The sequence below is a fragment of the Trichoplusia ni genome, chromosome 7 (assembly GCF_003590095.1).
Source record: "Trichoplusia ni isolate ovarian cell line Hi5 chromosome 7, tn1, whole genome shotgun sequence".
In the NCBI taxonomy this organism is placed as follows: domain Eukaryota; kingdom Metazoa; phylum Arthropoda; class Insecta; order Lepidoptera; family Noctuidae; genus Trichoplusia; species Trichoplusia ni.
Window position 1 is genome coordinate 1,097,452 of NC_039484.1, and position 25,588 is coordinate 1,123,039.

Genomic DNA, 25,588 nt, shown 5'->3' on the forward strand with positions numbered 1-25,588 from the left:
TTAAGTTTAATGTACTTTGTTTTTATCATAGTCATTATTCTAGCAATTGCAAGTATTTTTATTTAACATCTAACGCTAGGCGAAAATATGGGAAATTTCGTCGCAATACATAGACATGAAATGAGTAGGTAATGCTTCCATTCATTCAGATTGATTATCCCGAAACATATCGATACCTGCAGATGTTCATTCGTTTAAAAGTAGAAAAAAGGTTTGTTTTTAATAGAGCTGTCAAAGTCTAAAGAGTTATCAACATTGCAATATAGCCTGTTGTAAATATAAATTGGTTCCGCATGATAATTTTCTAAGGTGTTAACAGCTCAACGATATCGTAATGTTACCTAGATACTATTGTTTAGTCAAATTTTAATATAAGCGGCCATTTTCATTACATTTAAACAGAGTAAAGCCAAAGATTGCTAGTCAAACTCATACACATTTATCAACACAATTTGATCTCATAGTAACTTATTATAGACGTAAAATAAAATGAATATAATAATTGTCATTGTTTCGGCTTTTGTACAAAAACAAATTTATATCAATTAAGACTGTTTTGAAGGATTTCTATTTCCAATCAATGGCCATACTGTGCATTTTAATGTAAATATATTATGTAAGGAAACTTGTCTAATACAACATGTGTAAAATGAAATAAATTGTCTAAAATGTAACACTGTTTTAATTTAATACAATAGAACACAGATATACCCTGGCACTTTTCCCTAGGCATCGAAAGATGAAAACGGAAATATGTAATCTGTAACTAGCTCCTCTCAGTAATAAAAATCATTATAAGACCTTATTTTAAAGAATGTCTCGAAACTCAAGTCGAGAAAAAAAAATCAACATGTCTTTAGAGGAAATAAAATGTATAACAATACAAAGATACATCATAATTATACAATGAAAGATGATTAATCAACAAGAAACGTTCCAAAATATCCAAATATCCTTAATCGCTCACATTACTTCAGAGTCTACGGGAGAGTTTTCAGTAGGCTTTGGGATTCCCAATAATTTTAAATCCCGGAATACGTATCAGCCTACGTCCTAATTTTTATTTTAGTAGAAAATTTAAAACGCTACTTGTTCAGTACGATCACACGCCAAAAGAACTTAGCTCTCTAGGTGCACTATCTAGATCACTCTCCGAAAAACTAATATAATGTAAACTGGCTTTAGCAAATAGAGTTTCTATCCAAATTCATCAATCCAACCCAAGTCCATTTAATTGAAAACCATTTGAGATAACACGAATATCATAATACCAAGCTATCAAGTTTGAGATTCATTGATGAAGGTTACACAGTAAAAGGAAGAGCAATCTTTATAAAATCTTATTCGATTCTATTCTGATCGACATAAAGTTTGTGGTTACAACCGTATCGTATTCTCATGTACTTAGTACAATCAGGATTAAAGGCAACAAAGTGAGACTTCATCATACATCTGATCAAGGAGAAAAACTCGTTCAGATTTCATGATGCGGATGAGAAATCAAAATATAACGCGCAAACCAATGCATTAAGGTGGAATCTCTGTGCGTCAAGGAGATCCTAAATACATTCAGGCTTGTTTATTTCGAAATGCAAATGGTCAGCAGCAATCCAATCGAGATATAATAAATGTTCGTTTCCACACTACTTGTACAAGTAAAAGAGTCACATTAGGAAAGGACTGAAAAAGTAACATAGAAAGGAAGAAGCAAAATAAATTTCCCCTAAAAGAAGAATCTACACATCTGCATCGTACAGAAACGCTTTTTCAATTACATTATTTACCTAAGCCCTAAATGTATTTAGGTTAGGTTATTGTGAAATAATGATTGATGACAACATTCCCATCTCGATATTTGTTTCTTCGAAATCTACTTAAACCCAATTCAAAAGAGACACATAAGACGAAAAGACAGCAGCCAAAACACCAAAAAGACAAATCGTAAAGATCACTGCACTAATCCTCGTCACGTCAATAACAATCGAAGTTCTAAGTACAGTTCGATTTGAAGCGATCATAAAATGCAGATCGGTGACGTCGCACCCTTATGGAGATAACGCGTTAAATGATACACACCATAAGTCTCACAATAGACAAGTATAGAAGATAGAAGACAAATAAAGTCAGAAAGGAAAATAAATAATTACCACCAAAACAAGACACATCATAGAAAAATTGTACCTCTGTACCATATCAACAGTACCCACCTAAGTCCTAAGTACACTCTGGTTTGGGTATAGCGAAGTGCGGATTGGTGACGGCGTGCGTTTCCAAGTAGCGAGCTAAGTGTGCCATCACAATCCTCTCGCCATCGACATGCTTCCAGAATTCAGACGCTTCTTTGCGTATGGCCTGGCCTTGGCCACACTCCTGTAAAAAAAACACATGAAGTTTTTTGGCAATTTTGTAGTTATAATTCACATGACATAACATGCCTGGTGTTTAAGGCTAGAACTAGATAAAGGAGGCCGGTAATAGAAAGACTACAAAAACAGGAAATAAATTAATTCTTAATCTAAGTTCAAACTATTGGGACACGGTATGCAGTGCTGGATTAACCACGAAGCAGGAGAAACAAATATTAAGGACCCCGCTAATAAGAGGAGACTCCGTGCTCCAACGCCTATCTGATTACAAAAAAAGTTTTTAATTGAGCGATGCTCGTATACTCGTTATTGCTTAATACTGCTTACACTGCACTACACACAACTTGGTAGCACAGCAAATCAAAATAACGAATTTGAGAAACTAAAGCAAAGTAAAGGACCCCGTTGGCCGAATTTGCTACAGCCCCCCGTGGTGGCTTAATCCGGCACTGACGGTATAGTACACTTTTAAGTTTCTAACTTATTGAATTGAATCTATTTCGTGCTAACCATGTAAGAGGATAAAACTTACCGTTGGCATATCGGTCGGATGTTGTGCATCCTGCAATTAAAAATAATATTCAATTATTAAAAACTGCACACACGTAGATGCACACATCCTTAAATTGCTTAAACCAGTCGACAAAACAAAAAACAGTTACAAACTGGAGGCATCTGATTATTTATATTCTCTTTCATTTATCTGCTATCAATAATAAGTATTGTACTTACAAATTTGATCCCGCTCTGCGTGGCAAGGAATCTTTCAATCACTTCACGGAATGTCCCCACTTGTCTCGGCTCCTTGAAGATAAAAAAAGAAAAACGTAAATCTGTGTAAACCTTCATTTACAAACCTCCATTGAGAAAGAATTCAAGTCTGCATTTGCTTAAGGTATAAACTTAAAGAACCTTGACTAAAATACAATTGATGCATTCTCCTTTTAGCAGTACCTTATAAGAAGTGATAAGAAAAGTATGGTAATCCCTCTCCTAAGAAATACTCCTTTGAATGTTCATATAATATTAAGTGGGTACCTTCATATAACTGGCACTGGAGTCGATCAAGGCATCTGAAGGTACTTTCATGAGGGGGTTCGACTTTGTTGCCCCCGCGTCTTGATCGAACAAAGCAAACTTGGATTTTACGAGATCATAAATCTGAAAACATAAAGATAGTACACTAAATATGGTACATATCTCACATTTGAGAATTGGGAGGTTTCTGTAATATGCTTAGAGCGCCATCTCTTGGTGTGACTCTAACATACGTGAACACTGAACGTTAACATACGCTCCTTTATTTTAAGCCAAATGGTAACTGTGTGTTCGCAGTCATGCTGCAGAGATGCAAAAATAATCATACAGATGGCGTTCGCAAAATCGAGTAAGGATTCTGTCATTGTAAAATTAGCTCTTTTTCAAATAGGAAGGATTTAAAGTGATATTAAAAGGTTTAAGTGCAGTACCGTGCCAATATCTTGATGGTTAATATCATCAACGAGATCTGTGAAGGTCTCCTGGTACAACGCTGACATCCAAGGACGAGTGAAGAAGTCATAGAAATCATCGATTTGTTTCTTCTGTAAAGTAAACATTTTTAAACAGTAATTTCTTAGAAGCGTCTCTTTATACTCCAGAAAGGCAAGACTAGATACATAGAAATTACTCCTGACATAATTGTATGAATACCAAAATTGAGTCAGATGAACGTCAATAATTTTTTAAGCAATTTTACAAAAGATGAATGGTCATTTCAGCAGAGAATAATCTTCTAATCCAAAGTTAGAAGTTTAACCACAGAGGTAATGTGAAGCTTTAAAGCTTGTTTGCTCGTCGAAATTGTGACGTCAAAGGACGTGCGGAGGGTGAGGGGAGTGCGCGGCCGGCGGCACGGAACATCCAGTACTGCACCGTCCGACGCCGAACTAGGCACGTGTTGCACCCATTTTTGTCCACATTTCTGGACCGGTTCATTACCTTAATTATACTCAGATTCAATTTGTTACCATTTCTTCATCTGCTCAATACAAAAGTGCAACATGGCTCCACCTCCAAAAGGAAAACCTCAAACCAAAGGTGCTAAACAAATTTTAGTGGAGAATTCAGCAACTGTGAACTTCTATCGTAACATGGCTCTCGGATCTAGTGCAATCTATGGAGTTATCACTATAGGATTTTTTTACGACAACTTCACCATTGGAATAATTTGTTTAAATATCCTGGTTTTATTCATATATTCAACAAGCTACCACGTTATGAAATACCTTAGCCGGCCCACTTACTCTGAAAATAATCAACTTGTTAATCCTGGTTTAGACCTAAATATGGAAGGTGGTATAGGAGAACATTTAAAAGACATCGTGATACTATCAGCTATCACACATATCCTGGCCGTTATTTCTAACTATTTCTGGTTATTACTGCTGCTTTTACCGGCGCGGGCATTATGGCTGCTTTGGGCAAATATACTTGAGCCTTGGTTCTTCCAACAAGCTCCTGAAGACAGTAAGCAAGCCGAAAAGAAAAGGAAAAAAATGGAAAGGAAAATGAAAAGATATCATTAACACTTCTACATTTCTAGTAACAAACTTTTTAATTATAGCTTACTAGATTTATTTATCGCGATCTAAAGCAACGGACGCAACTCAACTGACACTGAAAACCGAGAAGTGCCGAAGAACCGATGAATGGTCCATCTATCGGAAATTACGAAGTCATCAAGTGAAACGTAGAACTCTGTATGAATGCCAACTTCGTCTAGCAGCAAAATCATCACCCATATGGATTGGTAAAACCTCTGTGAGTTCATTCCAATTGACAATCAGTACATTGCTAAAGTAAATTAATTCATAATTAATTCGGAAAATTAAAAAAAGAACAACCCCGGGAGTGATTACTTGGTGGTACCTAATGTACGCGCATATGCAAGCGTCGACAGCCTTACACGAGTGGCTAACTTGATGACAAAGAGAGGGTAAACAGAAGGATTTAATATCTATCTTCTTTTGGAGGACTGCTGGAGTCCTCAAAAGGAAGATGTTCAAGATGCAAGAGCGGGACGACGCCAGACGCGTGACGGCTATGGGAGGAGCGACCCTGGCAGGTATTTGACCGCTAGTGCGACATTTGCTTCGTAAATGTTAACCGATTACTTTACTGTGGCATTTATATCAACATGTCTTGTAATAACTAGTCAAAAAAATTAAAAAAATTATAAATTTTAGTCTTCTTTTTTCATAATATCCTCACGAATCAAATAAAAGTCTTCAAAGACTTGCACGACCTTAATACCTCGGCAATCTTGTTTAGTAACTGGTGCAATAAAAGCCTAAAGATCCTGCTTTCATTTATTTGTTCCACAGAATTTATAAAGTAAAAAATTGTTTCCTCCACTGAACCCATCGATTTTTACCTTTAGAGCTGAAGAAGTTTTATACTACAGTTTTATACTACAGAAGTTTTATACATATTTACCTTGTAATTTACCGCACACACTAATAAGCTTTAACGTTCCCGTTTTTAAATTGTTTCCTGTACACTAGAATTTTGGGTCTTGAAGTCGCTCATACAACTCCATATGCCAATCAACAACAAAAACGGATTCGACAAAACGGAGATAATGTGTAAACCGGTGGTTAGAGAACCTAAACTACCAAATCTATAGTATCACTTCTACTCTGACCTGGAATCTAGTGTAGAGCTTGCCAAAGAAAGCCTCGTGTTTCCCATATAGTTGTGACAATATCTCCGTGGAGAATGGCTTGTGCGAAAGGCAGGTGACGGCGTCCACCTGATGCCGGACGTTCAGCTGCAGCTTGAAGAGGTTGTCACGCTTGTCCGTTATGAGAGTGTGTCCCTAGATGATAAGGAAACACTGGAGAGAATCTTGGGAAATTCTGCAGATTATACCTGTCTTAGATATAAATCGACTTTAAATGTTAAATGTGTCAAGTCGTTGAGTTACATTTTGCCATCGAAATGTCCATGCTAATGGCTACCTGCTGAAACCAAGCAGTTTTTACCCTTCTAAATGGCAGTAAAAAATTATTTTCCTACTAAACAAAAGCGCCATCAGTTAGAATGGGGACAAGATAATTCATTAAGAATTGACAATTGGGAAATGATCCTTATAATCGAATTTAACTGATATCCGAATATCATCCTTGAGTATTATCAGAATTTTTGTATATTTGTGATACCAACACTGTTAATAAGAAGTTGTCAAAATCAATAAATCTCATTTGTAAAAGCGTGATATGTATCTTTCGGACAAGGTTTTACCATATTTATATACTCAGTACATTACCTGTCGTGGCAATAGCTGCTGCACAGCCATGGGGGTCTCCTTACCAGGTTTCCTAAGCTTCATATAATACAAAGGTCCAGGTAAAGTGGCCGACTGAACTATTGGCGACTCAAACTTCATCACTGGTTGCCAACTGCAAAATGCATCATCCTAATTTACATACCGATTATGGCCAAACTTGATTTTTAATCCATAACAAGAAAACAGGAACAATTTTTTTATTGTCCAACTGAAGTGAAAAAAACCCTTCCCTCATATCATTTAACTCGGTCTTTGGCTACAGAGGCTAGTTTCGTTCGCAGGAGTAAAACCAATTTTAAATTAATAATCAAAACAAAATCATAACTTAATTTCAACCTATTTTCTACCTATGGACCTGATTGATTTTTTTTTATTAGTGTATAAATCTTACAGCAAAAGAAATTACCGTCTATAAATCGAAGTCGTGGAAGGCCGTGAACTGACAGAGATGTTGTTTAAGCTGCTTCTGAACCTATGGAGTTTGAGATTAATACTATTCGTCTGTCATATATCCTTACCTTATGATAGACTAAGTGCACCGGTACTTAGTCGATCATAAGGAGAGTGTTTACAAACAGATTCGTGAAATGTTATCTGACATTAAAATCAAGAATTTAACTTAAATGCAGGTTAAAGTCAGCAAAGAAAGTGGTCTTCTAGTTTTGAAAACAAATATGTGTAAATAAATGATGACGTTCATATTGGTATTTGTGAGAAAGATTTTCTAGTTCTATCTGACGTCATCTCTCAAGAAACACTGTTTGCAGCCATTTGCTTTCCTCATCATCAACAATCCATCGATTGTTTCTTTGGTTGTCCTCTTCCCATACCCATGCACATCCCTGTTCAATTACTTCCTCGCCATATTATTATGTTCCTTAAGATGTCAACTTATGTACCCTAAACTGGTTGAGCTGAATCTCGGTAGAAGATCTGATGCTGCACGCCTCTCTGGGTCACCCATCACGAATGGATCCATCTTTTGCAAGAATAGTGTTGCTAGCTAGAATATGAATAGGACCATGATTAGTTGACCAAAAGGACAGCAAAAAGTTGAAACGACATGAGGTTTTTAGGTTGTTGAAGGAGTCTAAAGGTAAACCCTCTCTCTCGCTTTTCCATTTCTCCCTTTTAAGGGCAAGTGTTTCCTAGACCTTCATGTAGGAATTGACGTCACGCTGTCTACCACGTGATGCTACTTTGCACGTTACTTTGGCCCACATTTTGGTACGCATTCGGCAGACATCGCTGACCCAGTCGCACTGCACCTGCAAGGTGGAACACCTTGCAGGTTTATTTCCTACATCTGTGGCTTGGACTCTGGGAGCGTAGTATAGAAAAGCAAATGCGGTCCGTAATTTCGATTCCCAGTAAACTGCGCTCCATTCCTCGCTTTACTCTCAATAAATGCACCAATTAATAAAAAATAAATACCGCTTCTCCAATGTCCTCAGAGCAATAATCCCGATGTAGACGCCGTGTTGCATACAACCTGCGTGAGTATCTCACGCAAGTGCCCGCACCGTATATGCATGGATCGTTCGTCTCAAACGTAGGACTAACCACTAAACCACCATCGTAAACTAATCCGCTCTCGTTTATTGCTGAAATAAGGATTTATACAAACCATGGTTACATAATTAAATATTCCGCTGGTAGTATTTTATCCCAAGATAAAGTAATAAATATGTTACAAAAGAAATTTGATTTAAGGTCGATCTTATTTTCAATTCAGAATAGTCTTTTCATGGGCTGAATTCCATTTTACTAGTGATACTCCACCTCTGCACTGCACTGGCATCGTTTTGATTCGCCTCAGAGTCCACAGTATGTACACCAATTTCTGATCGTCAGCATAAAAGTGACACGTAGTAAATATAGGTACTAATGGTCAAACTAATAATCCTTGATTATTATAAATTGTAGTGATGCTCAACAACGTGGTAGATAAAGGAGCTTTGACTGACGCCGGAACTGTCATAGATCTCCAGTTAGACAAATTGCTGGCAATCGCAGAGAAAGATTGCTAGCAGCTCCAAAAGCTCCAAACAAATAATAATCTTGATGGGACCTACCTTTGAACGCATGCAAATTGATAGCTTGAATTCCATAATAGAACAGTGCAAAGGACTTCAGTGATATAGCAGTGAGTGGTGTCATGAAGTCCAGGGATTCCACTCGGTTCCCAACTTGATGCCACGCCGCTAGATGGCATTTGCGTATCGTGTGAATACCTAGCCTCTCAACAGACGCCTGTACTCTTTCATCGATCTGCAATTTATTAGTTTTTATGGTTCTATAACAAAAGGTAAAATGAAACCCATACACTGTGGTAGTGTTCGTATCTTCAAAAACAAGGATTGAATAGAACGACGAACGACGGTACGATATGTAATTGCACATACCTACCCGAAAATTAGGTAGAACTATCTTTGTAAGTTTCGATGCTATACATCGATATTAAAAAAAAGCTTCTCATTAAATATCAAAAATCGATCTACCATCTCATCATTAAAGCAGTTGACTCTTAATGGAGCAGGCTCCTCGATTGAGGGGAATGGCTCCACGAAAACTATCATCTCAGCCGAAATCCCAAGTTCTAGCAGAGCTGCAATGCTGCTGTATGCTTCGACACAATCACCGTATACAACCACCCGGTTCTCTTTGCTCATTGGTCCACCGTATTCTTCTGTAACTCACAAACTATCGTTCGAATCGAGTATCGCGGCAATCGCGTAGTTATCTTTCTAAATATTTATTAAATCCTTAGCAAATAAATCTTTTGTTTTTCGTCTTAGTCTGACAAGGAAAATTAGTGTATAATCAATCACTCTGATGTTATGCATGAGAAAGTATGTTGAAATCTATTCAAGCCCTAACGGCTGAACTGATTTCGATTTTTTCGACTTCAATTTTTTTGGAAGTTGCTACTTTTTTCCAACTTTATTAGAGGAGTGTCATGTTTTGCAGCTGTAACCAAAATCCAGGAGGGAGACGAAGCGAGCAACATATAGTTTACAATACATAATAATATATTATATCTTGTACAAACAAAAGGCTACATAATTGTATATCTATTGATTCACATTTTAAAGAATTTCTTTAGTAATAAAGTCTTAATAAATAAATGGTCATACTAACTAGGATTACTGATCATGCGCAACAGTTTTTTCAGACATATATTAGCTTCGAAAAGAGAATTAATTAGGAAGACGTTCTCTGGCGTCTCGGGAGGTATAGGTACACTGTCCATTGAATTCTTAGGGTTGTCCATTAGCAATCGATCGCAGGGTTTACCTTTTCTAAAGAAAATAGATATTAGTAAGTTATATAAGCCAGAAAATTTGCGTGCCTTAATATTGAGCAAGACTGCACATAACACGACCATATTCATTTTATGATAGTCATGAGTAGGTTCTTTGTCCACCAATGGGACATTTAATACAGAACACATTTCTGTCCGTGCCACATCTGTTCGGCCAACCAACTAAACTCTTTGCATCTCGAATTCAATAGGCTAATTAAAGTTTTGCTCCAGTCTAATATGAAGTGGTTATGCTTACGCTACTTCTTTAGCAAGTCCCAAAGCTTCCTTCAAGTAGTCAGGATGTTGGAACTGCTGTCCACAAGTCAATACTAGTTCGTCGTAATACTTTGTGCCACCACCTCCGAATTGGATGCATTTGCGCTTCCTATAGACATAAGGAATCATTCGTTTTTGCACTACTCGGATATGACGAACAATATTTTCAGTGACAATTTTTTTTTTGTAGCACACCTCTCAGTGTACGACGTCTTTTTTTTCGAGGGTTGCGTTAGTATTTAATATTAGTTTTAGATCCCCAGATCATGCGAAGAAGAGCCTTTTCGTCCCAATCGTGAGACGCTCCTGGGCACCACAGAAGCGGAGCTGATCCTGGTGGCAAACCGCCCAACCGGGACCAAGCCGTACCCTATGGCGTGTTCATGCTTCACGCGCCTCACAGAATGGCTCAAAATGGCTGATGCCTGTTACTGCGGTAAGGACAAAAGAAGGGAGATGGTTGGGTTTTAGTCAGTAAAATTCTAACAGTCCCTTCTGCTCAGCCCAAAATGGGTGGAGTTATTTCATGTCTTCGCGTCCGGAAAAAAGTTCAAAGAGCCTCACCAAAATATTTACTCACCGATCAATCTTTATCATGACAGCGGATATGATATCAACGTAGTAGAAGAAAGGCACGCTTTTGATGTACCGGTCGGTGTAGCGTCCGTCTCTCGGCACACAGATGTCTGCGGCCTTCAGGCAGTCCACCACGGTTGGCAGTCCGTGCTCCGATACCAGCGTCACGTTACAAAACGTTAGATACTGCGATGTTGGACTGTGTAGAAACGTATGATAAGAATTTTAAAGTGTCTACTGGACAATGAGTCGTCACCCTTTACCACGCAAGCAAGAACTCATTTGCACGAGTTCGCTTGCATGGAACAGGATTTCGGGAGGCTTGTGGGATTTAATTGTCCTAGCTCACTACTAACCAAAAATAATTTAATAAGATTGGACAAAAAATGTTTCAAATTTGTAACAAATCTTTTGTTGTGTTTGTAACAAATAAGGAAAGTTTTACAAGAATAGGGACAAGTTCCTTCTAATTTTGATAATTATTTTCAAACGAAAGAAAAACAAAACCTATTTTTTCATAACTTTTTTTTACTAAGCTGAGGTTTTTTTCAAATGGCTTGCTTACCCCATAAGTAGCGTTTCAAGAAACGCAAGTCCTGTCCGACTGGCTCCGACCACCACTATGTTGACGTTCACAAAAACTTTGGGCATACTAGTCAAAGGGCGCTCTAAAACCCATAATGCAAATGGGCTTGCTCTGTTCAAGAAAAAAAGAGTTCAAATACATTTTAAATATCAAAGTTAATTCTTAGAAACATTTATCTTGATACACTTTTCGGGCAAATATACGCATTATAATAAATGATCTAATAAGTAAGAAAAAAATAAAACATTGAAAAAATTACTTACAAATCTGCAAATATCTTGTTCAAATCTTTATTTCCACTAATATTAGGTACAGTGTGTCGTGGATGCACCGGAGACATGTAACCAGCTAACGACATTAAATTACGGGTCGGACACTAGTTAAAAATAAAATACCTTTTAAAATAAACCATCATGGATACAGTAACTTCATTTTGTAAGTTAAGTCAATATTGAACCTTACATCAAGTAAGATTAAGGTCTATAAAGATACTTAAAAATAACGACTCACCGCGTCACCTTTAGCAAAGAGCCTACAAATCCAGAAGAGAGTGGAATATCTGGAATGTCGTAGCATCTCCCTCATGTACCAGCGCGAATGGGGCAGGAACGCAGGCGACATCACACCGGCTAATATCTAAACCAAATATTCTGTTGTCACTGCATAGCATACTGAACGCAACCGAGGCATCAGTGAGGGTATCGTGTTTCACCTACGTATACAATCTACTCTACTTTTTATTTCACCTTAAAAAAGGTTTCCTCGTACTGGCTTTACTGCTACAAGCTTAGCTTAATAATGCAGTAAAATTGTTTTGGGAGTATTAAATAGGCTGTCGTAGGCCACGAAGCATAAGCATTTATTTAAGGTTCGCAATTAACGCTCTTTTCTAATAACTTTAGGTGGAGTTTGGAGGACGCCCCAAGGGCGATGGACCCTTGACCTAAAAAGGTAGCCGGAACGCGGAGGACCGGATGTTATGTCACAACTTCGAGCAAGACTATGTCCAGCATTAGACCTCGACAAGAAGTCACTTACCGTACCGTCCGTGCCCGTGCGACGAGCTTCAGGTTCCAAGTCATACTGCATTCGTATTGCTGTACCATCTTCTAATGGACTGCAAAATAGTTTTTATATATAGCTTAAAGTGCACCTGGACGATGACGAATAATGTAGTCTCCTTCTAGTAAAAGATTTTAACTTTTAAGTATGAGTACAAGATATATTATTCAGTATGTCCAGTGCAGATAGTAAAGGTAGGCACGGGGACCTAACAAAAAACGGCTTATTGAAAATGCGAATTTGACTAATTAAACTTACCCGATAATAATAAGTCCTATAGGTTGATTTTCGCTGAGTAATATAAAGGACTGAAGAGTATAGGACTTCAGGGTAGATTTGAATAAGGCAAGTAAAGTCTCAATGCGGGGCGCATGCTCCAGGACATCGTTCAAAGCAATCGTGTCAACCGCCTCGCCCGGGCGGACGGACAGCTTTCTACAATACACAATTAAATAGACTTATAAGTATCCAGAACTCTCTCAAAATAATTCAAGTATTCAAACAGATTTTACCCTTTCACAGAATTCACATGTGCAACGTACAACGTTTCATTTATGTATCTCATGCTACTTCCAAACGGTGTCACCAGCTGTAAAAAAATATTAAAAAAAATTCAAGACAAAGGCTAAACATTAATTCAATACATCCGATTAAATGAACTTACCGTGAAATGCTCTAGAAGTGGAAAAGGGGGATGATTCGAGGGGAGACACATGATGCAATAATCCCTGTCAGGAAACATCTCGAAGGCCGTTTCAAGCATGTCATAGCCATACCTAATAACATTGACCAAACTTAGTTCCATAAATAAAAGAAAATCGCAGAATTCGTTCATACATTCTAATTATTTTAAAATGATCTTTCACAAAAATCTTCTGAAGCGCGCTCTACACTCGCTCGCGATTCTTGCTGTGAATTCACGCCGCGATTCACGGCGTGCAACCGAAACAACGAACGAAGAACGACGCAAACCGTGAACGTGAACGCGCAAAACCACACACGCGTTTCGCGGCTTTCGCGGCCTTTCGCGCCGCGAGTGTAGAGCGCGCTTTATAAGTAGAAGCCATTCGTGGAAAAGTAATAGGGACAAAACAGTAAGGCAAACAAAAATATGTCGACTTATCGCTCAATCTGGTGATCCCCTGTAAAAAATTTACCATCCACATTTGTTCTTTCTTCCTTGTCTGCATGCTTTATACCAATGATTAATTAATTAATATCAATGATTAATTACTAACTAGAACTACCTTTCGTCATAATTTGGGTGAATAGCAAAAAGCTCTAGAAGAAAGGCATTGGGTGTTCCTGAATATCTTATAGGTTCAGGCATCTTGAAAGCTGCCCCTGCACCTCCAGACACTGTAAATTATGGGTTATAAGATTTGGTATAAGTTTTTCTTGTATCTTTAAATAACGACTTCTGCTTAATCACTGAATATTTGTTAAAGTTGATTATCCACTTAATCAAGCAATTAATCCTTGTGTTGCTAGGGGTTCCACAAACATTCAAGTCGTTTGGACAAAGATGACAGACTTAGGTCAAACATTCGTACTTAACTTGTTTTTAACAGTTAATTTAAAAAGAGATGACTCTGACATGCTATGTGGTCCAAAGTATTTTGATTTATCAGAAAGGCTACTTACTCCTACTACTCTTAGATCTCTCTCTTCTTCCTCCCTCGGGAATAGAAGAGTCTTTCCTCCCGCTTATTATATTCATTATGTTGTGTGCCGGTCTACAACAAGTGTTAACAACTATTACATTATAATTTTGTCTAGAGATGATGAGTCTTCGAAATAAGTATGGAAAATGGAAAAGAACCCATACTTTGCAAATAATACGAATTATCATTTATATCTTACCCTCTTTCAGTATCCAAAGTCAGCATCTCAGGCACTCTCAAAAGAAAATTATCGATATTAACGATGTCAAATTCAAATGCCTCTTCTTCCTCGTCATCAAAAAGTTCAAGTATTTCGAGTTGAGCTTTATGGAGTTCTTTCTCAAACGGTTCAGCAACCTTCTTTTGGTTGGCAGAAGTTGATGCTCCTACACTTCGGAACTCGTTAAATTCATCAGCTTCAAACACCCATGTTACCTAATAAAAATATGTAACCATCTAAGTCATAAAAAATGCACTAGTAGCTACACACCAAAACACACAAATGTGTAACCTTTTTAATTGATACATGTTAATATTAATTATAAATTTTCTTACCCTGGATTTCATATCCTGCTGCTGTTTAAAAAATGAATCCGTATAATGCGGTTCTGCCAAAAGGCTAATAAATAAAAAAAAGTGTAAAAAAGTCAATAATTAATTTATATTTATTATATTTTAATAATTATCTTACAATTACGAATCTACCAAAGCTTACCTGTAAGCGGACTCAACCTCTTTTGCCGGAAACTTCGGCAGCTGCGAGCCCTGTAAATGCCTTAATCCACCAAAAGGTGATAAGACAAAACTTTCTTCTAAGGATTGATAATTGATCTGTGTGTTTAGGCACATCATTCCAACTGCTAACTCGCTATGCTGCAAAAAATATTGACGTCTTCAATTACTTTACCTTAATACAAAGGGTACAAGTTACAAACTACAACGGTTGTTTTACAGTTGCCTTTGTCAATACTCCTTTATTATAAGTTAAATAGATACAACATACGTAGGTACCACTACTAAAAGATATATGATAAATATTGTTTTTTTTTTATATTTGCTATTACCTCACAAACCAGTAACACCCGCTCAGACTCAGGATGCCTAGATATCAATTCGCTTATGTAAAACTCTCCGTACATCTGTCGCAAGCGATCTGAATGTTGTTCAATAATTGGCACTAGGTCGTCATTGTCTTCTTCTCTACAATTTTAATATACCTAGTTCACGAAAATCGCAGATTCAGCAATACCAATATAGTGACGAAGAAAAAAGGAAGCAGAGACTGCCAGTTGCATATAAACGAAGTTTGGGATAAAGAAGAAGTAGATTGTTAAACTGAGAATTTTGCATTCCACTGCCCTTATCCCCATTATTTTACTGGGGTCGGCGCAACATGGCCCGACCTAGGGGCCCAGGGGCCCCGAGGCCTCGAGGCAACAAAGGAGTGGGGGCCCTCTTAGTTCAAGTTATTTTCATTCAGTAAAAAAATTATCGAGCTGGGCCCCTGGTCTTAGTGGGCCCCTAGGCACTGGCCTAAAGTGCCTTATGGATAATACGGCACTGGCAACACGTCCTCTTCTTCGGTACCTTTCTATCTGACTCACAAGAATTACTCTCTATAGTCATATTGTCTTTGACACAGTCCATTCATCGACTCTTGGGTCGCCCTCATTACCAATACAGAAAAACCTATCCCGCTTGTGGCTACGTAATGGGGTAGTTTTAGTCCAGACTATACCACAGCGAAATGTTTCAACTATTTAAGAAACATATAAAAATATGAACTAACACAGCTCTTCTAATCCTGAGACGCGGGCAGACCTCACTTCGGTCAGCGATGCAGAGTACGGGCAATTGGTCACTGTTCATACCGCGTTCTGCCGCCGTCACGCGTCTAAATGATGCCTCCGAACGAGCATGACCAGGTATTAATTCTGTTCAAAAAATATATGATACTTCTAAATCAAATTACTTCTATATGTATACTCCAGAAATTGGAATGATCGATTTCAATCGAATTTTCTGTTTTCTGACTGTGTTTATTGTATGACCTTTATATAAAGGCATAATTTAATTAATATCCCAAAAAATAGAAAAATCGAATGAAAAATCACAGTATTAATAAACTGTTTAATAGACGTGGTTACATACGCGAGTGACTCATTAATGATTTGATCATAGCGATGTGTAGAAGGTATTGATCGTTCATAAACACAGACTTGAGCATGCTATCGACCGTCTCTCTTCCGTACGCCGGGTTCCAACATAACAGATGTAAGAACAATGTATTTCTAGCATTCATTTCCGGAACTCTGAAAAATAACTTTCGACAATATATTACCTAAATATAATACTTGCAAGTAAGTACGAATTATACCAACTAAGCTGCCGCATCATGACACGATTTACACATTTTTTAAATAACTGCTGGGAAGAAATAAGGAATTTGAACCGTGACTACAAATAGGTAAATATAATTACCTAACGCACGCAGTATATGAATAAAATCTTTCTCTACATTATAAAATGTTAAAGCAGCAGTAACTACACCGCTTTAGAGGTTACTTGTATTTCGCCCACACGTATTCCTCCCATGCTGATGGATGCACAGCTGGCACCAGTGGATAATCTCTTGCCGCTAAGAACCCGATAATCGCACCTTGGGGGTCCAATTGACATAGCGCAAGTACACAATTTTCACTAAAAAAGAAACAGCGTTAATCGTGACATTTCATAAATTAACTAACATCGTTTGTGTTGCGTTGTTTTGATGACAAACCCTGGCTGGCGTCCTAGTGAAGTCAGTACAGTTTGTAAAATCTTACGTTTTTGCGTACGATCTGAGAAAGCAGTAACATACTTAAGCAAATCATAATACTCCTTAAACTAAGTACCTTCGGCTTGCTTTTTATACAAATAATTTGTTAACTAGCTTTCCTATCACAAACGTCTTGGTATTACGTATATTTTCTCCTTTCCTTAGCACTTACATGAGATATGTGATGTCAAATGTACATTTGACCCTGAAGTTCAGAGATATCGAATCACTTAGCAAGACTAGTATATCCGGAGCATCTTTGGGAGACGCCAAACGTATTTTACCGAGAGGAGGAGGCTTAACCACACGCGTAGCCATTGGCAAATATTACAAGACTTTATTGAAATATAAAGACAATTCCTAAGAATCAATAATTATTACAATGACAACCTCTGACAGAAAATAAAGTCAAAAGGCAAATCTTTCAGAAAAAAGTCTTGTAAGAAACCGGACAAGTGCGAGTCGCACTTGCGACACTAAGGGCCCGTACAAATAGTTTATACAATTTTTTTAGAAAAATAAGATACCAACAAAGTTATGACCCCAACGATCGTTGCTTTACCTCGACGTTTATTAATATTTTAGTGTTTTTTTCCTTTTCATTATCTACTTATAGTTGTAGTAACGTCTGCCGTATAATTAATGACTACACAAGGGTACAATTTAGATATTGTACTGACTTACTGTGAAAACTTCAACTGTCTAGCTATCATGGGTCCTGAGAAAAAGCGTGATGACAGACGGGTTGACGGACACCGCACCGTCGTTATAGCTGTTTTTACTTTTAGGTACCTCTAAATGAGTGTACAAAAAGGATACCAAATAAAATCAAATGTTCATACATACTTACAATTATTTATTATTCTTAAAATGAAAACTCCCTTAACTTCGGTAATAGCTACTAAATAATTTGTGGAGACCACTGTCAAGTGATAGGACAAAACAATAAAGTTTGAGCATTACTTAATGAATAAAAAACACTTTGTCAATTGATTTAAGTTCTTAATATACAGAAAACAATAATTCTAATAAAAATAATTTAATTCAGTAACAATCTTCTTACTAGCCCTAATTAGCATCAATAAATAAGATGACTTCATTTTGTGGATCTCTTTGGAGTGATTAAGGTCTTACGCCGTTCCTAAATATGCTAACGTTTTGAAACTAATTCTATAGTTAAACCAGTTTTGTCTGACCACAAATCAGTTGCAAAATAATATTTTTATATCAAGGAACTTATTTGTGTAGGCGTAACTAAAGAACCCATTTCCCATACAACCAGAAATAAAGTTAGTACAGACTAATCTGTATCCTGATACTAAAATAAGCTATTACAGCAAATAGAATAAATTGAATTAAAAATATTGCTTACGTCAATGTTAGGCGGATGTTAATTTTAACAAAAAAATGTGGAATCAAACCTCGTCGTAGTTTTGTATGAAACATAATTTATCTACCGAATGCACCGTTTCTAAATTATTTAGTAAATAATACTACATAATTGTTATGTACGACAATTCACACTGAATAAGTAAAAATGATATTTCGGTAACGATTATCTTCGGCTTCGTATAAACCGGTGCAAAAACTCATCTCATTTGTGATGTACAAAATATTAAAACCTAGTAGATTATGCTATAAACGACGCGGTAGTCCATTACACTAAATAAAACCTAAATACTACAATAAAAGTACAAAATTAAAGTTAATACCATTAAAAAACATCAATCATACCACATTTTCTAATCATTGGGAGGTCTTTTTCTAGTACAAAAATATCGCCACTTTATATCTTATATCGCTCTATTAATTGTATGGAAAAAGATCATTATTAATATTAATCTCACAGCTATTCTAGTGTGCATAAAAATCTGTATTATTCGATATATTGCTTTTATTAAACGAAGCGGTAATCTATGGCCTTATAATGGAACATTACACATTTGCAACTATAAATGCCACTTTACCTATATGAGTATCAATAGTATACCTGTCTAGCATTAATTCACCATTAGTATTTTATAATTATCTATAAAACTACAGCTGGACATTAAAATTCAAGATTGATAGTATCCTTATCGATAAAATAATAAGTCTTACATGAAAATATCTAGCTACTATTATCTCTTAAAATCATTTTAAATAGAAAACTATCTTAATAAACACCACAGAAGCATGTAGTAGATCTGAATCTATCTCCTGTGGTTAGTCATATTGATAAGCATGCGAGTACAAGAGACAAACTTATTACATAAGGCAAGTGATTAATATGGTATTTCTATATTAAATCTAAAAACTCTATCACACTTGATAAATCTGAAGAAATATTGGACAAACACGACAACTCATTTTAAGAGCACAGCTCTCGGGCGTCAGTCATAGATACCAGCAACAGGAACACACTTATCGATAAACATATTATACACAAGCTTCCTAAAAAGGAAACTAACCTATCAGCATACATTATAGTTATATACACAAGTCTGATGCTCCCCTAAAGCGTATACAAACATTTCTGTCCTCATTCCATCAGAAATTCAAGGATTTAAAATCAACCAGACACATTGATCAGCGTGTCTAATTGATAATAATATAGCGCACCAATAAATACATTATACATTGAGTTTCGAGAGATGTGCCATAAAGCCTTGGGGCTTAGAGACTGAATACTGAATAGCATACGAATATACAGCATGTTATAAAATACAATTTTATATTCATTACTCTAGAAAAAGCTGGAACATAGATTTCTAGTACAGTGTTATTTTGGATAAGATTGGGGTAAAATGTCCTCGCGGAACCACTAGCTGGTTAGCTGGTATGGAATGCGTGCTACCGAGCTGTCCGTGGCGGTGGGAACCACTAGCGCGGGCGCGCGGATCACTTGTTGGGCTTGTGCTTGGGCGGCGTGGTGGGCGGCCCGCCCGCCTCCGCAGACGCGCCGATAGCTACGCCCTCGCTGTCCACCTCCGTCTACACAACGCAAGCATGAGTTTACTAAAGGGTTTTGATTATTGAGAAACTTATATTGAGGCAGATATCAACTATTTAAAGTTACCTGTAAAAAGTTGATATCCTAGGCCTCGTCAAAAACACACAAGAAAATACATTTTACTGCCTTGTGGCATTTAAGAACAACCGTTTCTAGCCTGAGTACATCATACTTACTTTTTCGTCTTTGTTTGTAGTCTGTGGGGAGCCTGTTCCATTATTAGCATTGTCACCAGTTTCAGCCGATTCTGTGCTCGTGGTGCCTATAAAAAGCCATATTGTTTTTTAAATATAATAATAATACGATATATTCAAACCTATAAGTTTGGACAAATAAGTAGGAAAGGTAAAATTAATTTTCGTCACGAAGTTAGTTTTAACGAGATACAAGAGTTAAACCTATCGCTGATAGATTGGGATGTATAATATGACATACCGGCTTGTATGTGATGTGCGTTCCCGCGCTCGGCTTCATGTTCGCGCACCATAGCATCCAAGTTGTATCGTCGCCGATAGGAAATAAAGAAGGAACGAACGTGCGCTTCCGTCTTCGTGCCCAGCGTCTCAGCAATCGCTTGGAAGTCTCTGCCTATAGGTATAAAAAGTAATTACTGAGTTAGGATAAATCATTGGTAGTTACATTTTGCGATAATCTGCCATAGCATCAATTAAATCTAAGTTTAATTAACCTTTACACATGTTAGAGTGTCAATTCATAGAAGCATCGATGAACCCTTAAACTTACTAAACGAAGAAATGCTTGTACAAAAGGTGCTAGATCATCTTCCGATTATTATAATAAATTAGTCATAATATTTACTAATGAATATGAATTGACGTAATTATTTTAGGAAAATCACCTATCAAACATCTAGTCAATGGAAATTCCTTACCATATTTCCTAACAGCCGTCACTGCCATGAGTAATTCATCGTTAGTCCAGCGCGAGTTAATCTTTGCGGGTGGCTCACCAGGCCTCAACTCTTCCACGCCAGTGTCTCCAACCTTGCGCTTCATTGCACTTAGTTGCTGTTTATTCTGTTGCACCTATTAGAAATATATTTACTGTAGACAATTCGACACAGATCGCTTAACATAAAAAAATAACTGTACATAGGATATAAAGTGCATATCTGGATTATCCAAGAAACTACATAGTAGGACTTGGGATTCGGTCGCACAGCTACTTAACAAGCTCTGGGAGGTATGGTTGTAAATCAAAGAACTTAATAAAATGATGGTTTTACTAATCTATGTGTGCAGAATACATTTTCCCACAATACTACCTAATACAGTATTGCAGTATAATTAGCATGAAGTATGTACTACAAAATTATGTCTATTTAATAAAATTAGTTATGTTATCACATTCTCACGTTACATCCCACTGGAACTTAGACACTCCATCCTCTATTTGGAAAAATAAGGCACCCATAGAGTTTAGAAGTGTAGTGTCAACGTAACGGTGAGAATGTGTCTTGCAACGGCACTACATAGCGTCATCGTAGCGGGTTGCATCTTACTTGTCTCTTTAGAGATATAATTTCTCTGTCCATAGCTTTGAGCATAGCTTCGCCCTGATTGATAAGTCCGGGCTGCGGGGCATCGCCAGGCTGGGGGCCGGTGGCCATGGCGACGAGATCATCGTGATTGATGTAAATGCCACGCGGCAGCCGGTGCTTGTACCGCTGCTGTTTGGAACCCGGACCGCGTCTTCCGGACGGTCCGCACAATGGCCTCATCGTCCCCGTGCGTCTGTTAGATTACCGCCAATATTCAAATAGCCATCCCTATATTAACTTAATCAAATCACACTCGAAATGTATTGAACTGCATTGTTTATGACATGCAAGTGATTGTAACGAGCGGATAAACTAATAAAACTGAAGTAGGTATAGTATCGTTACCGACCTGGCGTGCACGAGGCATGCCTGACACAACTTCTGCGAATTGTGCGCCGTGATCTGGTTGCACAGAATGCCGCACACAGTGCACCACTTGCCCGCGTTCTCGCCGCCGCCCTCGCCCTAAACCCCAATCAACATTTTACATTCCTGGCACATTACGACTTACCAGCTAGACGAAATTAGTAAGATCGTATACGAACGGACAAAGACGAAACAATGACTTCTCACACACTTCTTTTAAAACCCATTAGAATATTAAATGATATTCTGCACACATTAGATTAATTAAACAAGTAGACCTTCATTGTTCGGGGCTATTAAAGGAAGCATGCGGGAACATTGTAGGAAACTGGGTGAAGGGAAGGAAGAAGGCTATGTTAAGTTTATTATGCGGAAACAGGTGGATACAGTACACAGAACTAAACTTGATGGATTTACTGTCTAAGAAGGTCCATCAAGATACACAACACAATATAAATTACATATGATGCATCATTCAAACACAGTTAATTATTATATCAACACTCATTCTCCTTTTTCAGTAATGCAAATTATCGTATTCTGTACCAAAAATTGTAATTGCAATAAAATAAGGAATCAAACTTAATACATTTTGCATACTATACATAATAATATTTAGATCCTACAACTCAATTTACGATGAACAATTGAGAAGAAAGTATTTTGATACAGAATTATGTAGGTTGTAATGAAGTTGAATGAAATTCATGTATCATGATACTTTTAGTATTATTAAAAATGAATGTTGCACAAGAGAGTGGTAGCAATCATAGGTTTGTAGATAAAAATGCAGAGCGGTCAAAAATTAAAATTATAAAGCATAATCAAATACATAAGCATTTATACAATATTTTACAACAGTATGGTACAATAAATACTTTAACGAAATAAAGTGATAACATCAAAAGCTGTGATTTACTGTTTACATTTTAAATATCTGCTGTATAGTACAAAAGAGTACACAAGCATATGTTGCCACAATCAAAACTTGCATGATAACCAAATAATGATGTAAAGTGCAAATGATATAAGTGCTATGACATGGCATGAGTAGTACAGACAGGATTCTTAAAACAGGGAGCCAACATGTATTTTCTTAAAAAGATCTTAATATCAAATAAAGTATGACATAACACCAATTGAAACGACATATAAGTGAGAAGATGGAGGTAGACACTGAACATCAAGTTTCCATGGTGACAGCAAGGTTATACTCATTGTGGGGAAGCAAAGCACCCACCTGGGCGCCCTGCTGGCCGGTGGCGCGTTGCGAAGCCCCGCCTGCCGCGAGGGCCTTCCCCCCACGGACAATACCACGGTGGAAAGTCCACTTCTGTCATATTCAACACATGTCCATAACTAACAATAATGTAAATGAACCAGTCAAGCACCCAACATAAGTTACTATTCTATGTGTACAATATAGTATGAGTTATTTTTATTAATGGTGAATAAGTGTTCATAACATGTAGAGCAAATAATTTACATAAAATCTACTCTGTAAATATTATTAAGAGCCAGTAACAGAGAATTCCTCCACAACTACAGAGTTATACCAATTTTATTTACACTTTTTAGAGAAGTTCTACCACTCTGCAATTTTATTTACTAAATTTTTCACAAATTTTATACACAATTGAATTTTGGACAATCCAGATAATATCACATTGTAATTTAAATTGCTAGGGAATACTTTAGAATTGATATAATCATTGAATTAGGTAACTTTGACTTTGTAATACAATGACATTGCACACAATAAAAAAGGAGCAAATTATATCCAACACAACTTTACAACAAGCTACAAGACAAAACAAACAGCTGACACATACCTTTTCATCATTGTCAGAGTCTTTATCTGACCCTCCAGGCTCTGAGCCAGCCCCTGACTCCCTCTTGCCTGTTCCTGAACCAGTTGCATTGCGACCTTCACTCACAACATCCATAAGTGATGTACGAGCTCTTGTTTTCTTCCATGAGTAATAGTATTTTACTAATGATGCGATTGATTTGTCTGGCAACTACATAAAACACAATTTCAATTCAGAATTCCTTTCACATCATTCATTTAAACATATTAAATATAAAAATTCATAAAAAAACCTACCATCTGCCGTATTCTGTGAAAACTTTTGCCATGGAACTGAAAAGCTTGTTCAAAAAGCACCTTATCTTCAACTGTCCACTCATCTGGGAATGGAGTAAAGTTGGCAAGGTCCATTGAAGCCCTGTTGAGGTCATGTTTATGCCAAAACAACATCCCAAGTGCTTGTTCACCATTGTACCCATATTTTTCCTTTGCTGTGGTAATATACTCATCCACTAAAACAAGTAATAGATAAATTTATTAAAAACTGTAAATAATACACTATTCCAACTTGTAACACATGTAAACTTACATTTGACGTCGGATATATCACATGTGGGCGACCAAACCAACAAAGCTCTGTCAGAAATTAGTTCAGGTCTGCGTTGATCAACTGGTTCCAGTTCAGGACAAACTGCCTGATAGTCTCTGCCCACTCTGATTTTTTCGGCTGCAAATGGTACTACTGCTTGGTTTCGTTTTACAATTTGTGGATGAGATGAACGCAGCGGATGAAGGCGATGATGGTAAGCATAAAAAATAAAGCACGATTGTCAAATGATAATGATTAATGATATCACCGCATGAGAGATTTTAAAGCGATTGCTCGTAGTGTATTAATATTCACCTCGAGATTACAATTGATTTGGTACTTACTTATACGTATAGTACAAACGTAAGTACCAATCAACATGCAAAAAGCTCTCCAATTGCCCGTAACAATAATATTCCAAAGCAATAACAAGCGATACGAAATGTTGAATATCTCGTACCATTCTCATCTTCAGAACTGGAATCTGGACTTCCATGGCCATTGGGGCTTGGCCCCCTCGACCGCTTCCCGTTTCGAACATCATTACTTCTTTCAGCCAAAACCATGATCACGCACTTGATAACACAGATTTCACTTAATTACCACACAATTCAAGGGTTCATTTAAACAGTACTACAATTAAATAAACGAAAATATAGGAATTACGGAGCTTCGCACTTAAATTCAAACGTGATTCAAACCACCGCATCAATAATTTGACAAACCAGACACGGAAGGTAATGTTTCATTCATTGCCGTCTGTAGTTTGTCGAGCATTCACTTAATTTTAACAAAATATATTTTTTATAAGACGATCATATTTTTATTCGTGTAATGTTAATGGTGAGTATTGTCGTTTCACTCTCAGAATAATAATTACTTTGCTAAATTCACCAAAATCGCAGAATATTTTTTTGTAGAACGATTTTAGCACTGGCAATTTATCTAGTACAGACTTTCAAAAATGTATTAAGACACTTTCGTTAAACTAATTACTTTTATAAGTAATTATCCTCGTTCTGGTAGTTGTTTTAGTTTTATTATTAAACTTTAAACTATGGCTAAATTATGATTGACTACTTTTATAATTGTAATTTATGCTCTATTTTACAAAAGGCTTTATCTGAAGTAAACTGTCTGTCTTTTAAAATAAGAGATGGCGTTATTCAGCATGTTTAGCATCTTTTCTGGTTTCCTTATGCACAAGTCTCATGATAATGCAAGATACGTTGATTGCTTCAAATGAGCATTTAACAAATCTATCTCACAGTGAAAGTCTTACTTT

At 37.0% G+C, this 25,588-nt stretch overlaps 2 protein-coding genes and 1 pseudogene across 4 annotated transcripts; 1 reads left to right on the forward strand and 2 right to left on the reverse strand.

The window, feature by feature from the left end:
* Window positions 1-1,069: 1,069 nt before the first annotated feature.
* Window positions 1,070-17,748, reverse strand: LOC113495717 (cilia- and flagella-associated protein 61-like). Its single transcript, XM_026874616.1, has 32 exons — window positions 17,158-17,748; window positions 16,733-16,867; window positions 16,319-16,479; window positions 15,957-16,101; window positions 15,232-15,367; window positions 14,883-15,040; window positions 14,723-14,786; window positions 14,367-14,602; window positions 14,148-14,239; window positions 13,751-13,862; window positions 13,168-13,279; window positions 13,016-13,092; window positions 12,762-12,938; window positions 12,480-12,558; window positions 11,952-12,077; window positions 11,705-11,817; window positions 11,421-11,552; window positions 10,860-11,054; window positions 10,260-10,388; window positions 9,838-9,998; window positions 9,198-9,385; window positions 8,772-8,967; window positions 8,131-8,300; window positions 7,596-7,699; window positions 7,103-7,168; window positions 6,676-6,808; window positions 6,052-6,225; window positions 3,836-3,949; window positions 3,405-3,527; window positions 3,099-3,170; window positions 2,899-2,928; window positions 1,070-2,370 (listed from the first exon to the last, which is right to left on the reverse strand). The coding sequence occupies exons 1-32, from the start codon at window positions 17,301-17,303 to the stop codon at window positions 2,215-2,217; spliced, it is 4,212 nt and encodes a 1,403-aa protein (XP_026730417.1). The 5' UTR covers window positions 17,304-17,748; the 3' UTR covers window positions 1,070-2,214.
* LOC113495716 lies at window positions 4,079-5,942 on the forward strand (annotated as a pseudogene).
* A 72-nt stretch (window positions 17,749-17,820) lies between the features above and the next one.
* Window positions 17,821-25,055, reverse strand: LOC113495715 (REST corepressor 3). Of its 3 annotated transcripts, none has more exons than XM_026874614.1 (11): window positions 24,764-25,055; window positions 24,304-24,441; window positions 24,012-24,226; window positions 23,737-23,925; window positions 23,145-23,237; window positions 21,888-22,003; window positions 21,500-21,731; window positions 20,870-21,023; window positions 20,413-20,565; window positions 20,154-20,239; window positions 17,821-19,958 (listed from the first exon to the last, which is right to left on the reverse strand). In XM_026874614.1, the coding sequence occupies exons 1-11, from the start codon at window positions 24,867-24,869 to the stop codon at window positions 19,866-19,868; spliced, it is 1,575 nt and encodes a 524-aa protein (XP_026730415.1). In that variant the 5' UTR covers window positions 24,870-25,055; the 3' UTR covers window positions 17,821-19,865. The 3 variants fall into 3 exon arrangements, with proteins under 3 accessions (XP_026730415.1, XP_026730414.1, XP_026730416.1); XM_026874613.1 differs by having other exon boundaries at window positions 24,304-24,456; window positions 24,764-25,054; XM_026874615.1 differs by lacking the exon at window positions 23,145-23,237 and having other exon boundaries at window positions 24,304-24,456; window positions 24,764-25,053.
* Window positions 25,056-25,588: the final 533 nt, after the last annotated feature.